At 43.4% G+C, this 21,782-nt stretch overlaps 1 protein-coding gene across 1 annotated transcript in view; it reads left to right on the forward strand.

Annotated features, from left to right (window-relative positions):
- Positions 1–21,782, forward strand: part of brd1a (bromodomain containing 1a) — a 45,445-nt gene that overhangs the window by 8,639 nt on the left and 15,024 nt on the right. Inside the window, exons 2-6 of the mRNA XM_070896744.1 lie at positions 841–2,222; positions 8,822–8,978; positions 12,637–12,768; positions 12,904–13,032; positions 15,909–16,221. Coding sequence (XP_070752845.1) covers positions 856–2,222; positions 8,822–8,978; positions 12,637–12,768; positions 12,904–13,032; positions 15,909–16,221 — 2,098 coding nt within the window. The 5' untranslated portion in view covers positions 841–855. The remainder of the gene's footprint in view (positions 1–840; positions 2,223–8,821; positions 8,979–12,636; positions 12,769–12,903; positions 13,033–15,908; positions 16,222–21,782) is intronic.

Genomic DNA, 21,782 nt, shown 5'->3' on the forward strand with positions numbered 1-21,782 from the left:
TTATAAATGTTTATTCAGGTTGGATTTATTTGTAGAAGTATAAATAAGGATTTATTGTAGAATTTAATGAGTTCCCTTCCCACCCCCACCTCGTTCTGGACGCCTAATTTGTAACCTGCGCCTGATTTTTTAATGTGTAGAACAGGTTTTTTCAGTTCTACAAAAATCTTCACTTGCTCCATTCTACTTTAGTTTGGAGTATGTTTTCACTGTGGAAACTTTTGAAATCCGGCGTCAGTGGCCGGACACACCCACTTTTGAAGAAAAAATTCTGTTCCAAAGTAGAACTGTTCTACTTGACTAGAACTGCAGAAAAAAAAATGTGGAGAATTGCGATTTCTAAGATAGTCCGTTCTCCACCAGTTGCTCCTAAAAAAAAATCAGGCGCAAATCATGTGGAAACTTGGGCCCAATGTGATTTCAGCTTGGCTTCAGTGCCCCTGCGATAGGAAGGTCAAACACTAGCCCTGACCATGACTCTTGCTGACGAGCACATTTGTAGACTTCATTTGAGGGTAGATTTTAGCTGAACTGCGATGTTCTTCAGTCAAAAAACTTGTAACCTCTTGCTATTTAGACTTGCAAATAAAGAATTGCCATGCTGTTTCACGCACATGGATCTGTGTCATGCCATGAGTGCCTATCTTTGGGAGAGGAGAAAAAGTGCAGAAAATTGGGGCTTGAGGAAGGATATGTCTCATTTGAATTGAAGGGGAAAAGTTATGCAGAGGTGTTGGATTTGGTCTATTCTAACGTCTGAATAATTCTTGCAATGTTTTGTAACTTTTAATAACCCGTCAATAGCTGTTTTTTGACTTTTTATAAACTTTCTTTCAGCAGACTTCCTTATTAACGATGAGGAGGAAAGGAAGATGCCACCGAGTGACAGCAAGGCGTCCATCTTCACCTTGCAAGCTGAAACATTCACCAAGCCGTGAAATGCTGACGTATGCTCAAGCACAGCGAATGGTTGAAATGGAGATTGATGGCCGGCTGCACAGGATCAGTATTTATGATCCATTGGAGATAATTTCAGAAGATGATTTAACTGCCCAAGAAATTGTTGAATGTAACAGCAACAAGGAAAACAGTGAACGTCCACCTGTTTTCATAAAGACTAAAAGGTACAAATCTAATAAAGTGAAAAAGAAGGATGTCACTATTCAGAGTACACATGGAGCTCCAACACAGGTGAATGCATTGCCAGAACCCAGGTTTAGAATAGTAGATTATGAACCACCTTCTGCTCCTCGTCGGCCTTCATCTTATTACAGGCTCATTGAGAAATCTCCTGAGGAGCTCAATAATGAAGTTGAGTACGATATGGATGAGGAAGATTATGCATGGTTGGAAATGATTAATGAAAGGCGTAAAAGTGATGGTTTGAGTGCAGTTTCACAGAATGTGTTTGAGTTCCTTATGGATAAACTAGAGAAGGAATCTTACTTTGAAAATTCTAATCAAGGTGATCCTCAGTCTTTAATTGATGAAGATGCTGTTTGTTGTATTTGCATGGATGGAGAATGTCAAAACAGTAATGTAATATTGTTTTGCGACATGTGTAACTTAGCAGTGCATCAGGAATGCTATGGGGTTCCTTACATACCCGAAGGACAGTGGTTGTGCCGTCGTTGTTTGCAATCCCCTTCTCGACCTGTTGATTGTATCTTGTGCCCAAATAAGGGTGGTGCTTTCAAGAAGACAGATGATGGTCAGTGGGGACATGTTGTATGTGCACTGTGGGTTCCTGAAGTTGGATTTGCTAACACTGTATTCATAGAGCCTATTGATGGTGTCAAGAACATTCCAGCAGCCAGGTGGAAATTGACATGCTACCTCTGCAAACAAAAAGGGCTTGGTGCTTGCATCCAGTGCCATAAGGCAAATTGTTATACAGCATTCCATGTAACGTGTGCTCAACAAGCGGGTCTGTACATGAAAATGGAGCCTGTTAAAGAAACTACATCCAATGGAACAACATCGTTCAATGTGAAAAAGACTGCTTTCTGTGCTGTGCACACTCCTCCAGGGTGCGTGAGAAGGTCGGTAAACATTTACGAGCCAGCTGAAGTGAAAAATGGCATATGTAGAAAAGATTCACCTAACAAGGCAACTAAAACAAAGTGTAAGGCGAGGCAGAAGACAAAGAAGGCTAGGAAACTCTTAGTTGAAAAATGTACTGCTGTGCCTGTAGTATCTGTCCCATGCATTCAGCCTGATAGGTGAGTGTCTTCACAAACTTGTTAAATAATCACCTGATTTTCATTTGGAAGTTTTGTGATGAAATCTGTAGACTATTAAATAAACCTAATGAAAAGTAAAGAAAATGTAATATCTATCTAAAAATTATGCTTCTATGTCCTTGTGTGTTGTGTTGTAGAGTCCCTTAAGCCAAACAGATTGGGAAACCTGAGATTACTTTCAACCTTTTTTGCTCAGCCATTTGAAGCTATGGTTCAATCAGATCCTACAGCCACCTCTCTGATACCATTTCTGAACCCATCGTATTCATCAAAAAAATCTGTGGCATGCAGCCACCCATCCAATACATAAACCTTTGACACATTTCAATAATACTTCGTAGAAAAAATGTAATTGTCCTAAGCCACCTTGCAATCTTTTCTACTCTTCCTGCACCACACAAAATCAATAGCCTTGAATCTATGTACATCCTGGTCTTGTAGCAGATAGCCCCACACCCACTGGCTAGGTTGTTCCTCACTCTCACTCTGAAGTGTTCATTGCAGGAAGAGAGAAATACAGAAACAAAAGAGGGAGATTGACAAACAGGAACAGATTCAGAGAAAGGGGAAAAGTAATGTCATTAGGAGAGAGCAATCGAAAAATAAAGTATAATGGAGAGAAAGTCTGATCGTAACAGAGAGAGAGAAAAGGGGCAAATAACACACTTCGGATCAAATCAGCTCTCGGGGAAACTCCCAAATGTCTTCGCTCAGCTTAGTATACTGAGCGCCTCCAATATGCACAAGCTGCAGTGTAGTGACATGTTCCTCTGACACCCAAATATTTACCATCCAAAAAGCACAAAGCCTTCCTTCAGCAGAGCCATGTAAGTCTAAATCCCATTTTCTGACCGCTCTTAGTCTCCCTTCACTTAGTGAGAAACCATTGCAAGACCTCTGACATAGTGGCGACATCAGCTCAGTGAAGGTAGTCTCACTGAGCTCTGTGCCCCACATTACTTGTGAGTAATGTCATGAGAGATCTACTTGTATTTATTGTGAGTAATTAATTGGATCTTTGTGTGCCTGTCTCAAACTGGACAGAGAAATAACTGGCTAAATACAAAACAAGTTTGCCACCCCCCACACACAAACAAAAATGATTTAAATAACCAGAAATTGCTAGTGCATGAAGGAAGAGGAATGTCTTAAGTGGAGTACTGTACCTTTTTATAGATGAAATAAACATATCATTTACTTGACAGTCTTCCTGTGAATGAAAACCTAAAGCAGTGCTTTTTTTCCACCCTGCTAGTCTGCTCTGAAGTCTTTATATACCCAGCTGACAGCAATGTTTCTCCTAGTCAAACTGTCCAGATCTGTTCTTAGACCAGTTTGAAGTTATACCTCCCATGTTTGTAATGGGAGTCACTGTAACATTTCTGACATCAACTGGAGTGGCATCTTTGGTGAGGAAACCCTGCTCATGATTCTCCATGGCAACAAGGAATTAACATTTTCAAAACAAGTCAAATAAACTTGCATTGATATCATTTGATTTTTATTAAAAAGTACGCTCCTTAAGCTTTCCTCTTTCTTCAAGCTAAATTTCCATGTCGGTCAACAATAATAACTTACGAATGTCCCAAGGCGCTTCATAGAAGCTTAATCTGACAAAATTTGTTACAAAATCAAAGGAGGAGACATTATGACAGATGAGCACAAGCTTAGTCAAAGAGGTGGGTTTAAGGAGGGTGATGTTTAGGGAGGGAATTTCAGATCTTGTGGCCTGGGTGGCTGCCAATGGTGTGGTGCAGGAAATGGAGGATGAACAAGAGGCCAGAGTTGGGAGGAACCAGAGTTTGAGGAATGTTGTAGGGCTGGAGGAGGTTAGAGATAGGGAGGGATGAAGCCTCAAGAGGGATTTGAACACGAGAATGAGAATTTTATAATCGAGGTGTAGATGGACCAGAAGCCAATATAGGTTAGCAAGCACAGCGTTGATGGGTGAACGGATCTTGGTGTGAACTTTAGGAACACATGGCAGCAGAGTTGCTGTACTGTGACTTTGTTGATATGAGTATAGGGGTTGTTTAGTTTGACAAGCTGGAGAGTCCAGTGAAAATAGCAGGCAAGTTTTTCACTCAATATTACAAATAATTTTCAAGAAAGGGGTGTTATAAAAGTATAACTAATCAATCGAGAACATGGGCTTAAGGGAGTATGCAAAAAAAAAAATTCCCTGTAGGGTATTAATGTGCCTTGCCCCTCCCCATCTCTAACCGCCGGTGCTACGTTCCTCACCCCCCTTGCCCCACCATTGTCTTCAGCCACATTTTAGAAACCACTCCCACCTGTCCACCTCCCCTGCCTAATTTCAGGTCCTCTCTTTTTTTGACTAGGCTTTGATCACCTTTCCTAATATCATCTTTGATTTAGCACCCTTTTTATTTTTCCATCCGCCTCTGTGACACTCCTTGGGACATTTATCTATGTAAAAAGTGCTGTATAAATGTAAGTTGCTGCATGTCACATGGTACAAGTATATAATTTTGGGACTCAAAACACTGACCGTTTCAGCAATAAATCAAAGTCACATTATAAAGCTTTGTTTATGGAGGTGGGGAAGGCCACCTGACAATCATGGCAGAGGTCTTGAAGGTGTATTTTTTTTATTTTTTCCCTATTTTATTTGCAGTTGAATAATTGAAATACCATTGCAATTTTTTTAAACTATTAAACAAAAGTATGGGTGGGTTGAGGGAAAGTAGGGCAAAGTGCATCAATATTTCCCATCCAGCTAATTTTGCCGTTCATTAAAACATTTCTTCTGACCCAGATAAATACTGTTCAGTTCCCAGTAATATTCAATAATAAATCATGGATTATTGGGTCTACTTATGGTACACAAGTCACATAGAAATGTTTTTTTTTTACTTTTTATAATATTTTTGTACCACTCTTTAATTTACCAAGATCTAAAATAAGACGTACAACACTATTGCAAATGCCTTGCTGGACTAGCTAAAACTCTGGCATGGACTTTCGTGGGAAGTTTTGGCATAACTAGTGTAAGAGCAGAGTTATGCCATTTCCCCCCCCCCCCCTCCAAGGTAATTCGCTCGTTACTGATTTATACTGAGATGTTGCTACTTGTGAATATCCTTGATTATGTGCGCTGTTCCTGAGTTACTGAAATATCACTTGGCTAACATAGCTCCACCTTCCTGCAAAATGTATTTTTCTCCTGAGACCTAACTGTATTCTCTAATCTTGTGAATGCTCCTTTATGACAACAGAATCTATTGCATTAAAAAGAGAAAACCTTCCACAATTGCATTTTCTTACACATGCTGTGCTTAGTGTGCATAAGGTATGGTTTGATGACTTCAAACGTAATTTTCATAACGTTTATAAGGTAGAGGGACTTGAAGAAGGAAGATGTCATATGTTCCGCACCTTCTTCAGGCCTTGATTGTATATGCTGATTTCTGCTGCAATTCCTGTAGGTAAGATTGGCATAGAGACCGGCAATTTCTGCACAAGTGGGATCCAGGAAATTCTAGGCCTCTGCGCAAGCACAAACCTTTACATTTTTCGTGCTGTTTTTATCCTGTAATTTGTGACTAACCAACATTTTTTAATTTTCTCCCTCTTATTTGATATTTATAATAAAGAAAAGAAAGACTTGCATTTATGTAGTGCCGCTCATGATCTTAGAATGTCCTGTAGTGCTTTACAGCCAGTGATATTCTTTTGAAGTAATGTAAGAATCACAGCAGCCAATTTACGCATGGCAAGGTCTCCCAAAAGCAATGAGATAATGATCAGATAATCTGTTTAATTGTTGGTTGGGGATAAATATTGGCCAGGACACTGGGAAGAACTCCCCTGCTCCTCTTCGAATAGCGCCATGGCACTTTTAAGTCCATCTGAGAGGTTAGATGGGAGCTCGGTTTATTGTCTCATCTGGAAGCTGGAATCTCCAACTATATATAATGTTTAATTTCTTGTTTCTTTGACACATATCTTGTCTGGTTCATTACCTGTGTTGTATTGGTTTTAGTTAATGTCTTTGCTGGGACTGTTTTTTATAACTCATGAAAGAAAAGCTTGCGTGAGCGTGATGAGGTTTCACCTGTGCATGTAGTTTAATTGGGCACTGAACAGTACACTGTATTTATCTGGGGCAGAATAAATACTATTGATGGGACAGTTTGGCTATTGTAACAAACAGCAAAATTAGCTGGGTGGCAACTATTGAAGCCTCCTCTCTTTCTCCCCCCTCCCCACCCCATCCCTCAACCCTCGTATACTTTATTTAATAGTAAAAGAAAATTCCAGATGGATTTCAAGGTTCAATTATTCACTACATAAAATAGAGGTAAAACAGTAGAATATCTTTAATACCTCTGCCATGCTTGCATCAGATGGTCATCTCCACCTCTATAAATAAAGTCTCATGACCTGTATCCTAAGTTCTTGATTAATTTGGAAGGAGTCGCACACTTTCGTCGTGACATGAGAAAGTTGTCCCTGATTTTTAATATGCTTTTTTAGAAATATTTTATACCCTTTTTATTATTCCCTCTTGAACAAACTACTTGCTTGCTGCGGTACAGTTTATTAAGTGTACAGTTCCCCTCCAATACTTCTGCAAAAGGGCAGTGCGGATTGACAATCTATTTGGTCCATGAGGAAATCACCACTCTGTATTAAGTTGCTCTACATATGTGAATTTCCAGTGTAAAAATGATCATGAAAAATAATTTTGTCCCTCCTTAGCTAGAGGTTATTGAGGCCAATTGTAGTGTCTGTATTTGTGCTCTGACTAAGGTCAGCCAGCTCACCACCGATCAAGAATCAAACTGGGATGTTCCTTGTTTGTAAGACTTGACCATACACTGGATACTCTCATGGGCTATTGGAAAGCCAGTAATTACTTTTTTTTTAAGAAGCTCGATAGGCATGAGGATAATTTAAACTTATTTTCAGTGCATTATGGTTCTGTTTAGCCACTGACTCCATTTTCTTGGTCAGTGCATATTTACCATGCATTCGAAAGCCAGTCTCCGAAGTTAACTCAGGGAAATTTCCTGTTACAATGGTGACTACACTTCAAAAGTTCCTCATTGGCTGTAGTGCTTTGGAATGTCCTGAGGTTGTGAAAGGTGGTATATAACTGCAAGTCTTTCAAATATTATGTTGACATTGTTCAGTGCTTATGCCCCATCTGTGGCATTCATCACAGGTACTTTCTAACAACAAAATTTGATGGCTTCATAATTGAGCTGTTAAAAGTTCTACATATTGTACAGTCATTTTATCTAGATGTTCTTCCATTTAATAATGCAATAATGAGCAGGATTAATAGATTACTGCAACCTAAATGTGTTGGTTTAGCCTTGACATCTGCAGTTTTGACAAGCTCCAACAGAGCAATGCACATGTATGTAGTTGCAATAATAACTTCCATTTATATAGTGCCTTTAATGTGGAAAACATCCCACAGTGCTTCCAAAAGAAAATTGATGCTGATCATTGGCCACAACTTGGTCAAAGAGGTGGGTGTTAAAGAGGGCCTTGAAGGAGGGGAGGATGAACATTGTGAAAGAATAAATATAGAGAGAGTTTTGGACGAGCTGCAGTTTAGAGGGTGAAGGATGGGAGGCCAAGCAGCAGAGCATTGGAGTAATCCAGTCTGGAAGTGACACAGGCATGGATGAGGGTTTCAGCAGTAGATAAACTGACATTGGGAAGGAGGCTGTTGATGGTCGAGTGGAAGTAGACAGTCTTTATGATGGAGAGGATCAGCTCGTGGTTTAATAGGACTTTGAGGTTGCGGACAGTCTGGTTGAGCCTGAAACAGTGCTTGGTAATGGCCTTGGATTGGTGGCAAGAGTACTGGGTTTGCGCTGTGGACCAATTATGATGGTTTTGGACTATTGAATGTTTAGCTGGGGGAAATTAGGGCTCATCCATTTCTTATCTGACATCCAGTCATCTCCGCGCACAGGCCTATGTTCTAAATATAGTCAAACTGGTTCTAAGTAAATTTTAATTGATTATACTGAGACCTTGGTGAATCTTTCTAATTAACTGGTGTTTAGCAATCACATCTGTGTTTCATTACGGAGCAGTATCTTTCCTATGCAAATCTGATCATGTTATGTGGGCGCAAGTTGGTCTACTGCATGTGTCTGAATATTGCAGAATATTGTGTGCTTTATGCTAATAATTGTGTTCTCTCAATTGTGTGTCCAGACCTGGGTTGTAGAATAAGAAGAAATTATATTGTAGGTCTGGTTTTCCTTAAGAGCCCAACTTTAAACAAGTCAATGTGCAAATAACATTCAAATTACATTTCTGAGTTAACCGTAACATGCAAAGCATTTTTAACATTTCTGCCTCCTTCCAATTCCCTGCCCATATTCACATTTTCCTTCTTGGTTCTATTCATAAATTTCAGTCGTACACAGAATATTTTTATTTTAGCTGGTAAGAAATAGGATTTGTAGGGTGCAATATTAAACAAAGCTCAGTTTAATAGCTTAGTTTGGACTTAGTTTCCCAAGACATCTTAATTATTGTTATAATGTTTGAAATGACTACTTTAAAACAAGTTATTTTCTTTGCAGGCTAAATAAAATAATGAGTCAGGTCTCAGTGCCACGGAAAAAACAGTTTATACAGAGGTTGTATGTTTACTGGACACTCAAACGACAATCAAGAAATGGTGTACCCCTACTTCGACGTTTACAGTCACACTTGCAGTCTCAGAGAAATGCTCAACAGGTATTGATTATGCATTGCTTTTCTCTTAATTCACTATCGAGACTTGTCAAACACTTTTTTGGGGGAAACTAGTATAGTTACATCTGATTTGGGATGGTAGCTGATCTAGAAAGTTGGACTTTTTTATTTCCTGTTTTGGCTCACTGTCACGGATCCATTTTGGGTTTAAACTGTAAAGATATTCAGTATTCCAACATGGGCTGTACATTCCAATATTGAAATGTGATTTTTAAAAGATGTTGCTTTGGCATTCTGTGTCTGAAGCGTCAGTGTGCTACACCATAGAGTGGTAAATTACAGATTTATCCTGCCTATTCTGCTGAGTTTCTAATCTCTGCCTCCAGGCCAAGTATTTCCCCACAGGAAAGGAAAATTTCAGTGAGAACAGTTCTGTCACACTTGAAAACCTTGTGATCAGTTAATAGTGGTATTGGTAAAGGCCCAGGCTCAAGTCTGAGCCAGATGCACATGGGTGGGGTAGAAAAGATACCATTAAGCTTTTTAAAAAAATATTGGGCAAGTAGAAATATATTTTTTAGCATCAGTATGTGAACAATTAAATCCATTTTGCAGTGTTAATATTTTTAAAATTAAAATTACAGCTTAATATGAGTGTTCTGATTTTTTTGTTTTGTAAAAAAAATGCTTCAATGGCGCATTGTAATGTTTTTAAACATTATAAAAGCCATTGTTAAGAGATGCAGTATTCTTGGTGGAGGATACCAACGAATATAACTTGTGTCTGTACATGTGTGACCTACATTTTTTAATACAGGTGAAATAAGTGTTTGCTATTCACCAGCATTGAGGAGATATTGGTGGCTGAAATTTGCTTTGGAAGGTAGCGGTTCCAAAAATGATTTCAGAAAAAATTATGCTGTAATCACTCGGCAAAATGCAGATTCCCCTTCAAGTGCTTTCATCTCCGTAGACTACAGTTACATAACATCATCTTGTCGATACCCCCTCTGATTTAAAAAAAAAACTTATTCGAAAAAACAATGTTTTTGTTTTATACACGTTAGCAAAAAGTGGGATTTAAATTTGAACAGTTTGCATTTTTATAATACCTTTCACGTAACAAAACATCCCACAGCACTGGAGCTCCAACATACTGTGTTAAGACTGATAGGATGTGGTTTTGGTTTAGGGATTTGAGCAAATGATAAGTTCCAATCTTGTGCATCATAGCAGAGATGCTGGGTAGAAGCTAGCCTGCTCCTCCTCCAGCCCACTGATCATCCAGACCCTCTTGCACACCTCTTGCAGAATGAGATATTCACATGTCCTTGTGCCTGAGGAAATGTGAAAATTATGATAAGATCCTGGGCGGCGGGGCGGGGGGAGGAGGTGGTAAGAATCTAAATAAAACACATTTATGTTCGTAGAATACCATTAATGTCCCAAGGCACTTCACAGAAGCATAATCAGACAAAAATTGATAGTGAGACAGAGATATTCGGAGGGGTGGTGGAAAGCTTGGTCAAAGACGTAGGTTTTAAGATGAGTCTTTAGTTGGAATAGACTTGAAATATCAGGAGGTGGGTAGTGTGGCTGAGTTGAGCGTGGGGGGGAGGTGGCTGGAGAAAGAGGGGGTCACAGTCTTAAGGATAAGGGGTCAACAATTTAGGACCAAGATGAGGAGAAACTTCTTCACTGAGTTGTTAACCTGTGGAATTCTCTAGCGCAGAAAGTTGTTGAAACCAGTTTGTTAGATATATTCAAGAGGGAGTTAGATATGGCCCTTTATGGCTAAAGGAATCAAGAGGCATGGAGAGAAAGCAGGAAAGGGGTACTGAGGTGAATGATCAGCCATGATCTTATTGAATGGCGGTGCAGGCTCGAAGGGCTGAATGGCCTATTTCTGCACCTATTTTCTATGTTTCTATGGGAAGAGAGGAGAGGACAGAAGAGCAGATTTACGGTTGTGTCTGGTAATGGAGAAAAGAAGTGGGGAGAGGGTGGTGGCAGTTGTTATCTTTGCATTCCAGGATAATAAAGTAGAGACTAGTTTTGGCAGAGGAAAGCTGGAGCCTGATGGTGTTTGATGCGCTTCAGCCAAATCTGCCGATGAATGGCTAAATCAGTTGTGCGCCATGGATATTCAATCTGCAACTCTTGGACTGAAAGAAACTAAAAATGGAGACCATACCAGGGGAAACAACCAGAGAGAGTAGGGGTTTTACTGGGAACCAGGTAAGTGATTGAGCAGATCGACAGCTGCAGAAGTATTCTGAAAATGGGCAGGAGAGTTTATATGGAGGGAGGTGTTAAGGGAGGACCGGAAGGCTGTAAACCCAGAGGAGAAGGGGCAAGGTGGGTTGAAGTGGAGGTTAAAACTGAGGGTTAGGAGTTTCTCAGTGGAAAGGCTTTTGGGGGGTGGGGGCAGGAAAGAGGGGTGAGCATATCTAGGTGAGGTTTGGGTGGGTGGTTGAGAATGAGTATTTTAAAGAAAAGGAGAGACTGGTGAAACCAGGTGAGTTCAAAGAAGATGCCAGAGGACTATGGGGTAAAGTCCAAGGTGAGATTTGGTGATGGAGCCATAATGCCACCACGTTGATTTGTGGTGGAGCATAGGGAGACTGGAGCCTTCAGTAAGGGGCAAGGTGTCATCACCCGTGAGCCAAGTTTCTGTCAAGGCCACGATGTTGATGGAATCATCCACAATTACATCATGGATGCCAAGGTCCTTGTTCACAAATGAATGGACATTCTGGAGGGAGATGCGGAGAGGGATGGTGATTATTGATCTGCTGGCAGAGTCAAAGGTTAGCAGTGGGAAGGTCGTTGGCAAGGTTAGCTGGGTAGGAAGCTTGGCTAAAGAGGAGAATGGGGCACTAGGAGTTGCCGCTAGTAGGGAGGCTGCGTCAAGTGCCTTGATGGGTCCTTTACAGAATGTCCAGAGAGAGACGGAAGAAGCTATGCGCCTTCAAGAGGAAATCAAACCTGGGGCGGCTGCAGGAGAGGAAGTAAGTAGCAGAATGGTGAAGGGTTAGGGTAGGGATTCTAAGGGAGTGGCAAAGTATCAGCGAGGGGAGAAATGAATGGAGGCATTACTGGGTAACAGGAAGAGGGCCCCAAAGAGTAAAAAGAGAAAGCAAAAGGAAGGTAGTGGTAATGGGCTGGGGTCTGGAGCATTAACCAAACTGTGACCAGCACATTGATTATCAACCCACTGTGCTGATACTGGGTTTTAGTTAATGCTGGGCACTATGCATAAATAAAACGTAATTTTGCAATTGGATTTCATCCAGATGTTTCTTGCTCAAGTTTTGCTCCTGCTCTCTGCGCAAAACTAAATTCTGAAGATGCATTTTTGATTATTTTTGTGACGATTGAGCTGTAGAGTTTTTTTTTGCAGTGAGCCATGGAGCTAACAACTATGAGGTATACTTTCCAGGAGGAAGCAAATGTTGTGATGGAAGGGATTGTAGATTTTGTTGAAAGGCCTCCTTCACTTATACTTATTTTTGTTAAAGGAAGGACTTCATATGTGGGAATTAAGGGAGAACTAGTAAGAAGTTATGATTTTCATATATATATTGAAACTTGCTGTTACCATAGTTATTGGTCACAAATTAATTTTTGTTAGCAAATATTCTTCTGAATTCTTAACTTTTTTTTTGCCCCCTTTCTCCTTCCTCCTGGATTGGAAAAGAGACCAAATGATGAACAGAAAAATGGCTTGAAAGAGCAGCTGAAGTACTGGCAGAGGCTACGCCATGACTTAGAAAGAGCACGTTTACTGGTTGAACTTATTCGTAAACGTGAAAAACTAAAACGTGAACAGGTATTATTCAGTATCTATTCTTGTCAAATTCATAGCATCATTCCCATTTAAAGGGTGCCTTTCCATTTATATTCTGTGATTTGTTATAGCTCTGGATGATTTCTTTTAAATGTGTAATTAATTAAATATTGGCAGGTCAAAGTTCAGCAGGTTGCTATGGAGCTCCAGCTGACACCATTGACTGTTATGTTGCGCTCAATTTTGGAACAGCTTCAGGAAAAGGACACGGCACATATATTTGCTCAGCCTGTGAGCTTGAAAGAGGTAAGAACCTCTTATTTTGGTTGCAAAAGTCCAATCTTTGTATTGGCCAGAATCACGTTATTTCCATTTAAGCACTCAAGATTGCTTTTAATATATTTTCTTGTGGGTAATACAATTCACACATTTTCCTGAATGAATTACTCTATTTTCAAATGGGGAAGAGAAGCTTACCATAAAAACTGTGTGCATAACATCTTGAAAGTCACTTGCTCAGCAACTTCTGCTCACTGTTGCTGGGCCATTTTCCTTGGCATCATCTCCCTTCAACAGGAAATAGAACCTCCTTCCTTTTGCTGATTTCCTCCACAAATCCCTGAAAATCTTAGGGCTCTTGCAGTACTCATTCTGACTGTGTTCTCCAAGTCCACCTCCCTTTTAAATGGTATAGCTGCCTTTTTAAATGGTGTAATTCCGGCCCTCTTCACCCCCCCCCCCCCACAAATGGGTGAGCAGTCACTAACCAGTATGAGTCGCGCTGATAGCTTGCCCATCTTATGGAGCTGAGGCACAAACCTGAAATCAGGCTTTGGGGACATCCTGCCCACTTTTGCTCCCATTTTGGATGCCAGTTGAACCCCCCCCCCCCCCCCTCCCATTGAGTTTGTGTTACCTGATTACTTTTATATAGTTTAATTTGTTGAGTGTTTTCTTTGTCATGATTTCTACAAGTGGTAAGAAAAAGAAAGACTTGGATTTATGTAGGGCCTTCACGACTCAGATGAGTGCTACCCGTTGAAAGATAATCGAATTCTCTACATATACATATATACATTATGGCCCCAAGTTTCCACACGCGGCGAAAAAGGCGCCCTTCAGAGCTGGGCGCCTGTTTTTCGTGCCGAAAACGGCGCCTGAAAAAAAACGCGGTATTCTCGAGCTCCTTGCAGCTCGATGCCTGCTTGGCGTGGCGCACGGGGCGGAGCCTACCACTTGCGCCGATTTTGTAAGTAGGAGGGGGCAGGTACAATTTAAATGAGTTTTTTTGGTGCCGGCAACCGTGCGCGTTGGAGCGTTCGCGCACGCGCAGTCTGAAGTAAACATTGGCACTCGGCCATTTTAAAAAGTGCTGCAGAAAAAGTGAAAATTTGTTTATTGAACCCTTGCAAAGGCTTGCATTTTAATTTGCTTGATATTTCTGTGTGAGGGAGTGCTTTTAGCAGCACTGCTGAATAAATCACCTGCTGAATTAATGTTGGCTCTTTAACCAGTGTTACTGCAGCAACTGTGCATTTTAATTCAGCCTTTACAACTCGTTACCGTTTCAATCTCCTACACTCATTCTGTAATTAAAGATAGACTGTGATAAACGGGACACATGCACTTGTTTAAGACTATTCAAATTCTTTGTAGCTGTTCAATTTTTAACATTTTTTAATAAAACCACATTGCCCATCCATGATCAGCACTGAGGCTGCTTGCTGCTTGCCCCTGCCGTCGGGACATACGCCACGGCACACCGCTGCCTCAAGCACTGAGGCTGCTTGCGGCTTCTTGCCCCTGCCGACGGGACATACGCCACGGCACACCGCTGCCTCGAGCACTGAGGCTGCTTGCGGCTTCTTGCCCCTGCCGTCGGGACCGACGCCACAACACACCGCTGCCTCAAGCACTGAGGCTGCTTGCGGCTTCTTGCCCCTGCCGTCGGGACCGACGCCACGGCACACCGCTGCCTCAAGCACTGAGGCTGCTTGCTGCTTCTTGCCCCTGCCGTCGGGACCGACGCCACACCGCTGTCTGAAAGGCCTGCCTGAAGCACTTTCACACAGGTAGGAACATGGTTTATTTAATCTTTTCTTTGCTTATAAATTTTTATTCAGGTTGGATTTATTTGTATAATATTTGTATAAGTATAACTAAGGATTTATTGTAGAATTTAATTACTTCCCTTTCCCCCCCCCCCCCCACCTTGTTCCCGACGCCTAATTTGTAACCTGCGCCTGATTTTTTAATGTGTAGACAAGGTTTTTTCAAGCGTACAAAAATCTTCACTTGCTCCATTCTAAGTTAGTTTGGAGTACGTTTTCACTGTGGAAACTTTCAAATCAGGCGTCAGTGGCCGGACACGCCCCCTTTTGAAGAAAAAATTCTGTTCAAAAGTGAAACTGTTCTACCTGACTAGAACTGCAGAAAACTTAAATGTGGAGAATTCTGATTTCTAAGATACTCTGTTCTCCACCAGTTGCTCCAAAAAAAAAAAAAAAATCAGGAGCAAATCATGTGGAAACTTGGGGCCATAAATTCTGCTATCAACAAAGAATTGGAGTCTTTCAAATACACTGGAGTTTTAATTGATGTCACTAGATTATATGTCTATACCTCCAACTCCAGCTGACTGTCCTACACTCGCCATGAAAACAGTCACTGATACTGTTTATGCAACCACTTCAGCAGAATCTCTTCACTTCTCCTCGCAGGCACACGCAAACGCACACGCTCCATCTGCCCCAAAGAATAAGGATTGACCAAGCCTTGACTCAACACCTTGCATGTTGGTGATGGGAGAGCAATGTCCAACTTCCCACAACATTTGCCATATTTGGTTATAATAACTGTATTCTTGACAGGATTGAGTGCCCATTTGCAAGGCAGCTGGGTTCAGGGCAAGTGGGCCATATAGTAGTTCTCCTGGCTCTATCTAGAAACCCTACAAATTTTGAGCTTCATGCTTCTTGTATCTTCTAAAATTCATGTTCGTGAAATCAGTTTTAGTTTGCCAGAGATGTACATGTCTGTAAAATATTTTGGCATACTTTGCAGTCAGCAAACATTTGTACTTGAGGCACTTAAATAAATATAAAATACATATATATATATATATATATATATATTTTTTTTTTTAAAGCCCATCATTACCTAAACTTTTTTTAATCTTTCAGGTTCCGGACTATTTAGAACATATAGCACACCCTATGGACTTCTCCACAATGAGATCAAGGATAGAGGATCATGGTTATAATAATCTGGATGAGCTTGAAGCTGATGTTAACCTCATTATAGATAACTGTATGAAATATAATGCAAAGGACACAATATTTTACCGAGCAGCTGTGCGATTGAGAGATCAGGGAGGTGTCGTACTAAGACAGGCTCGTCGTGAAGCTGACCGAATTGGTTATGACTGTGAAACTATAATGCATCTGCCTGAACCACCAAAGAGTGAAACAGTTAAGCCTTTGACATGGGAAGAAGGTATTTATTTTTATTTCTACTTCCTAGGACTATATTGATCCACTGCTACAATACTATATTGTATGATAACTTAAAAAAAAACATGCTTTCCAACTTGTGTTGGATGCAGTATGTAGAATTATGGGTGGTATTCTGTGTACTTTTTACCTCCTTGGGCAAATAGCTCCTGGCATATGATAGGCAACCTTGTTCCGTGGTTTGAGACGTGAATTGGCTAGAATAGACTGGCAAATGATACTTAAAGGGTTGATGGTGGATAGGCAATGGCAAACATTTAAAGATCACCTGGATGAACTTCAACAATTGTACATTTCTGTCTGGAGTAAAAATAAAACTGGGAAGGTGGCTCAACCGTGGCTAACAAGGGAAACTAAGTGTTAAATCCAAGAAAAAAGCATATAAATTGGCCAGAAAAATCAGCAAACCTGAGGACTGGGCAAAATTTGGATTCAGCAGAGGAGGACAAAGGGTTTAATTAGGAGGGGAAAAATAGAGTATGAGACGAAGCTTGCCGGGAACATAAAAACTGACTGAAAAAGCTTCCATAGATATGTGAAGACAAACGTAGGTCCTCCCTCACTCCTTCCCTCCCTCCCTCCCTCCTCCCCTCGCTGTTAGAGACACACGGGTGGGGGGGTGGGGGCGGCATCGCAGAACGCTGTTGGAGGACTCCCGGTACTGCAGTCGGTAAGTAGAAAATGTTTTATTTATTGATTTTTAAAAAAAACTTTTTTTGGTTGATTTATTGATGTATTTATCACTTATTATTGATGATGGCTCTCTTTGTAAAACTGAAGTGTTTAATGTTTGTTAACATCCCTTTAAACCCTAGCCCCCCCCCCCCCCCCATTCCCTATGCCTGATTTGTAACCTACGCTTGATTTTCTAAGTGTAGACAAGGTTTTTCTGAGCGTACAAAAATCTATACTTACTCCATTCTAAGTTAGTTTGGAGTATGTTTTCACTGCCTACACTTTCAAAACGGGTGTAAGTGGCTGGACACGCCCCCTTTTTGAAAAAAAATCTGTTCCAAACTGAAACTGTTCTAACTGACTAGAACTGGAGCAAACTAAATGCCGAGAATTGCAATTTCTAAGATACTCCATTCTAAACCAGTTGCTCCAAAAAAACAGGAGCAACTCAGGCTGAAACTTGGCCCTGTAGAAACTAATCGAGTCAAAGCATTTTGCTCTCACGATGCAACTCATGTTAAAAAATTAACTTCGTCCATTGGAATTTCCATGGGGAGTTCTCCCAATCGTCTGCCATATGTGCGACAGAAACCATGGATAAATGGCGTGGGTGGGGTGGCTTGACCCATCCACCTCCACGGAGGTGTGTGGGGGACCTGACCCATCCACCTCCATGGCACGAACCTGGTATTGCAGTACTTCCAGGAACGGTGCAGTGGCTCTAGGCCTTTTGGCTAAGAGCATTGGCGCAGAGTGATCCTTGGCGTGTGCAAGGTGACCTCTGGCGTTTGTGATTTGACAAAGAATTGGAACGATTGGCTACGAATTTCCAAAAAAAAAAAAAAAAATGGCGTGGTTGTTCATCCTGTATCTCTGGGAATTCCGCTGAAATTACAGCGCACAATTGGGAGAAGCTCCCCAAAAATTCCAGGCACTTTTTACTTTATGGGAAAGGGATTTTGATTTTCAGTCCAGGTCAAATGTAACTCTCTAATCTTGCATGTGGGTAAGTTGACAAAAGAGCAATTTGTTTGGAATAATATTTGAAGTCTTCAATAGTTTTGATGGAGTAAACATGGAGAAACTAGCAGCACAAAGGTCGATAACCAAAAGATACAGATTTAAGGTAATTGGCAAAAGAGGGAGAGACAGAAGGAAGATTTTTCTTTACACAGCAAGTTGTTGTGATTTGCAATGCACTGCCTGGAAAGGTGGTGGAAGGAGATAGATTAGTAACTTTCAAAAAGGAATTGGATAAATACTTGAAGGGGAAAAAAATTACAGGGCTATGGCAAAAGAGCAGGGGAGTGAGATTAATTGGATAACTCTATCAAAGAACATGGATCTGGCACAGGCACGATGGGCTGAATGTGTGCTGTATCCTTCTTTAATTTTATAAAATCAATTATTTTAATAAATCTGTAATAAAGCAAAGCTCTGGCGAAGTAGCTTTAAGGTTGGATGTGATCGTTTCATTGGGCCCAAAGTTGCACTTTTTTTGGTGTAACTGGATTTTTCTGGTGCACCGTTTTTAATTTGCGCCAGTGTAAGCGTGTTAGGTTTTTTGTTGTGTCCGTTTTTTTTCAAAAGGGGACGTTCCCAGCCGCTTACACCATTTGTGCTAATTTGGTCAGAAAAAAGTTGTACTAAACTAACTTAGGGCAGCATATGTGTCCACTTTTGTCTGCACAGAAAGACCTTACTTTCAGTTAAGGAATCGGCGCAAGTAACAACATTTCAAGCACCAAACAAAGCACGAAAAGTAATAAGCAATTAACACACAAAAAAAATAGAAGAAACCCTGTACCTAAAACACCAAGACCAAAGTAATAAGTAATCAGTAAATAACAAATAAAAAATAGAACTCCTACCTTGGGGAACGCAGCGGGCCACCGATAAGGGAGGGAGAGGAAAGGCTGGTCTCGGGAGAGGAAAGGCTGGTCTCGGCGGTATCGGGAGTGGGGGAGGGAGAGGAAAGGCTGGGCTCGGGAGGGAGAGGAAAGGCTGGTCTCGGCTGTCTCGGGAGTGGGGGAGGGAGAGGAAAGACTGGGGGAGGGAGAGGAAAGGCTGGTCTCGGCGATATCGGGAGTGGGGGAGGGAGAGGAAAGGCTGGTCTCGGGAGTGGGGGAGGGAGAGGAAAGGCTGGTCTCGGCGGTATCGGGAGTGGGGGAGGGAGAGGAAAGGCTGGTCTCGGGAGTGGGGGAGGGAGAGGAAAGGCTGGTCTCGGCGGTATCGGGAGTGGGGGAGGGAGAGGAAAGGCTGGTCTCGGGAGTGGGGGAGGGAGAGGAAAGGCTGGTCTCGGCGGTATCGGGAGTGGGGGAGGGAGAGGAAAGGCTGGTCTCGGGAGTGGGGGAGGGAGAGGAAAGGCTGGTCTCGGCGGTATCGGGAGTGGGGGAGGGAGAGGAAAGGCTGGTCTCGGGAGTGGGGGAGGGAGAGGAAAGGCTGGTCTCGGCGGTATCGGGAGTGGGGGAGGGAGAGGAAAGGCTGGTCTCGGGAGTGGGGGAGGGAGAGGAAAGGCTGGTCTCGGCGGTATCGGGCGTGGGGGAGGGAGAGGAAAGGCTGGTCTCGGCGGTATCGGGAGGGGGGGAAGGGAGAGGAAAGGCTGGTCTCGGCGGTATCGGGAGGGGGGCGGGGGGAGGGAGAGGAAAGGCTGGGCTCGGCAGCATCTTTATAAAGTAGAACTCAAACTGGTTTGTTTGCCCCTCAATTGGCCTGCATAAAATGGGACTGCACATGGTCTTAATGGGCAGCTTGTCTGTTCTTTGGAAAGGTCCTTTGGCATGGCACACTGGACACTCGTAAACAAAGTGCTTCACAATGTGCTGCTCGAAATCGAAGTCCTCCAGGTTGAACAGGAAGACGACGTCACACACTAGGCACTTTTGGCTGTCAATGCTCTCCTCTTCGGTGTCCTGTGAATTCTCCTTGCCATCCTGGTTCTGCACCAAGTCAGTGCTCGCACTGGTCTGCGATCCTTCGATATCAGTGTGCGGCAGGCCACTTGGCCCAGGATAGGGACGGCGTGCTTCGGCCCCTCCCACACAGCCTGCAGCGCACATTTGCCCAAACGGCCTGCCAGGAGCTACTGCACATGCGCGCAGACGTACCGGCGCTGAGCTCTCCCCGCCCCCCCATCTTTCTTCTGCGTCACGCCAGCTCCACAGACGGCCCGAGAATCGGCCGTGATCGGAAGGATTTATTTTGCCGCTGCTTCTGATGTAAAATGTTGGCGGGAGGGCTTGGAGGTGCGCCGAAAAAAACGGAGCGCCAAATTTGGGCCATATATCCTGTAATGTTTTTGAAATTAGACATAAATTTTCATGGTGGTTTTGGCGAGCTGCTAGTACCTCTCCAGTATTAAGGGTTTACATTTTTCTAATAGTTTTACTTTAGGAATCATGAGATCCAAATGCTAATATGTTTAGTAAATAAAATTAAAATGTGCATGTGTGTGCTGTTAAGTTGCCTTGATCAAAATGAAAGTATGGGCCCAAGTTTCGGGCCGCGCCGAAAACAGCGCAGCCCGGACCTGGGCGCCTGTTTTTCGCGCCACAAAGAGCGCCTAAAAAAAAACTTACCTAGTCTCCGGCTCCCTGCAGGACCTCTGGAGCTGGGCGCGGCGCAGCACGAGCTGTAGGGGGCGGAGCCAGGTCCCTGCGCTGAAAACAGTGCCGGGACCTCTGCACATGCGCGCTACAGCAGGCGCGCATGTGTAGTAGCTCCAGGCACCCAAAACTGGGAGGGGCCCGAAGCACGCAGCCCCGAGCCCTGGCCGAATGGCCTCACTGGGGCTGGTGCATAAGGCTCCTCCCACCCAACCCGACCTCTGCATTTCCCCCCCGCCCCGGACCCGACGCCACCTACCTGTAAATCCAGCCCGAAGTCTTGGGCCTGGCCGTTCAGCTCCTTCTCTCCCTTCTCTCCCTTCCTTACCCCCCTCCCTCCCTCCATCCTCTCTCCCTTCCCGCCCCTTCTCCTCTTTTCCCCCCTTCTCCTCTTTTCCCCCCTTCACCTCCTCTTCTCCTCTTTCCCCCCCCTTCTCCACTTCCCCCCCTTCTCCTCCTCTTTCCCCCCCTTCCTCTCCTCTTTCCCCCTTCTCCACTTCCCCCCCTTCTCCTCCTCTTTCCCCCCCCCTCCTCTTTCCCCCCTCCTCCTCTTTCCCCCCCTTCCTCTCCTCTTTCCCCCCCCTTCCTCTCCTCTTTCCCCCCCCTTCTCCACTTCCCCCCTTCTCCTCCTCTTTCCCCCCCTTCTCCTCCTCTTTCCCCCCCTTCTCCTCCTCTTTCCCCCCTTCTCCTCCTCTTTCCCCCCCTTCTCCTCCTCTTTCCCCCCCTTCTCCTCCTCTTTCCCCCCCTTCTCCTCCTCTTCCCCCCCCTTCTCCTCCTCTTTCCCCCCCTTCTCCTCCTCTTTCCCCCCCCTTCTCCTCCTCTTTCCCCCCCTTCTCCTCCTCTTTCCCCCCCTTCTCCTCCTCTTTCCCCCCCTTCTCCTCCTCTTTCCCCCCCTTCTCCTCCTCTTTCCCCCCCCTTCTCCTCCTCTTTCCCCCCCTTCTCCTCCTCTTTCCCCCCCTTCTCCTCCTCTTTCCCCCCCCTTCTCCTCCTCTTTCCCCCCCTTCTCCTCCTCTTTCCCCCCCTTCTCCTCCTCTTTCCCCCCCTTCTCCTCCTCTTTCCCCCCCTTCTCCTCCTCTTTCCCCCCTTCTCCTCCTCTTTCCCCCCCTTCTCCTCCTCTTTCCCCCCCTTCTCCTCCTCTTTCCCCCCCTTCTCCTCCTCTTTCCCCCCCTTCTCCTCCTCTTTCCCCCCCTTCTCCTCCTCTTTCCCCCCCTTCTCCTCCTCTTTCCCCCCCTTCTCCTCCACTTCCCCCCCTTCTCCTCCACTT

This window comes from Pristiophorus japonicus, chromosome 13 (assembly GCF_044704955.1).
Source record: "Pristiophorus japonicus isolate sPriJap1 chromosome 13, sPriJap1.hap1, whole genome shotgun sequence".
NCBI lineage: Eukaryota > Metazoa > Chordata > Chondrichthyes > Pristiophoridae > Pristiophorus > Pristiophorus japonicus.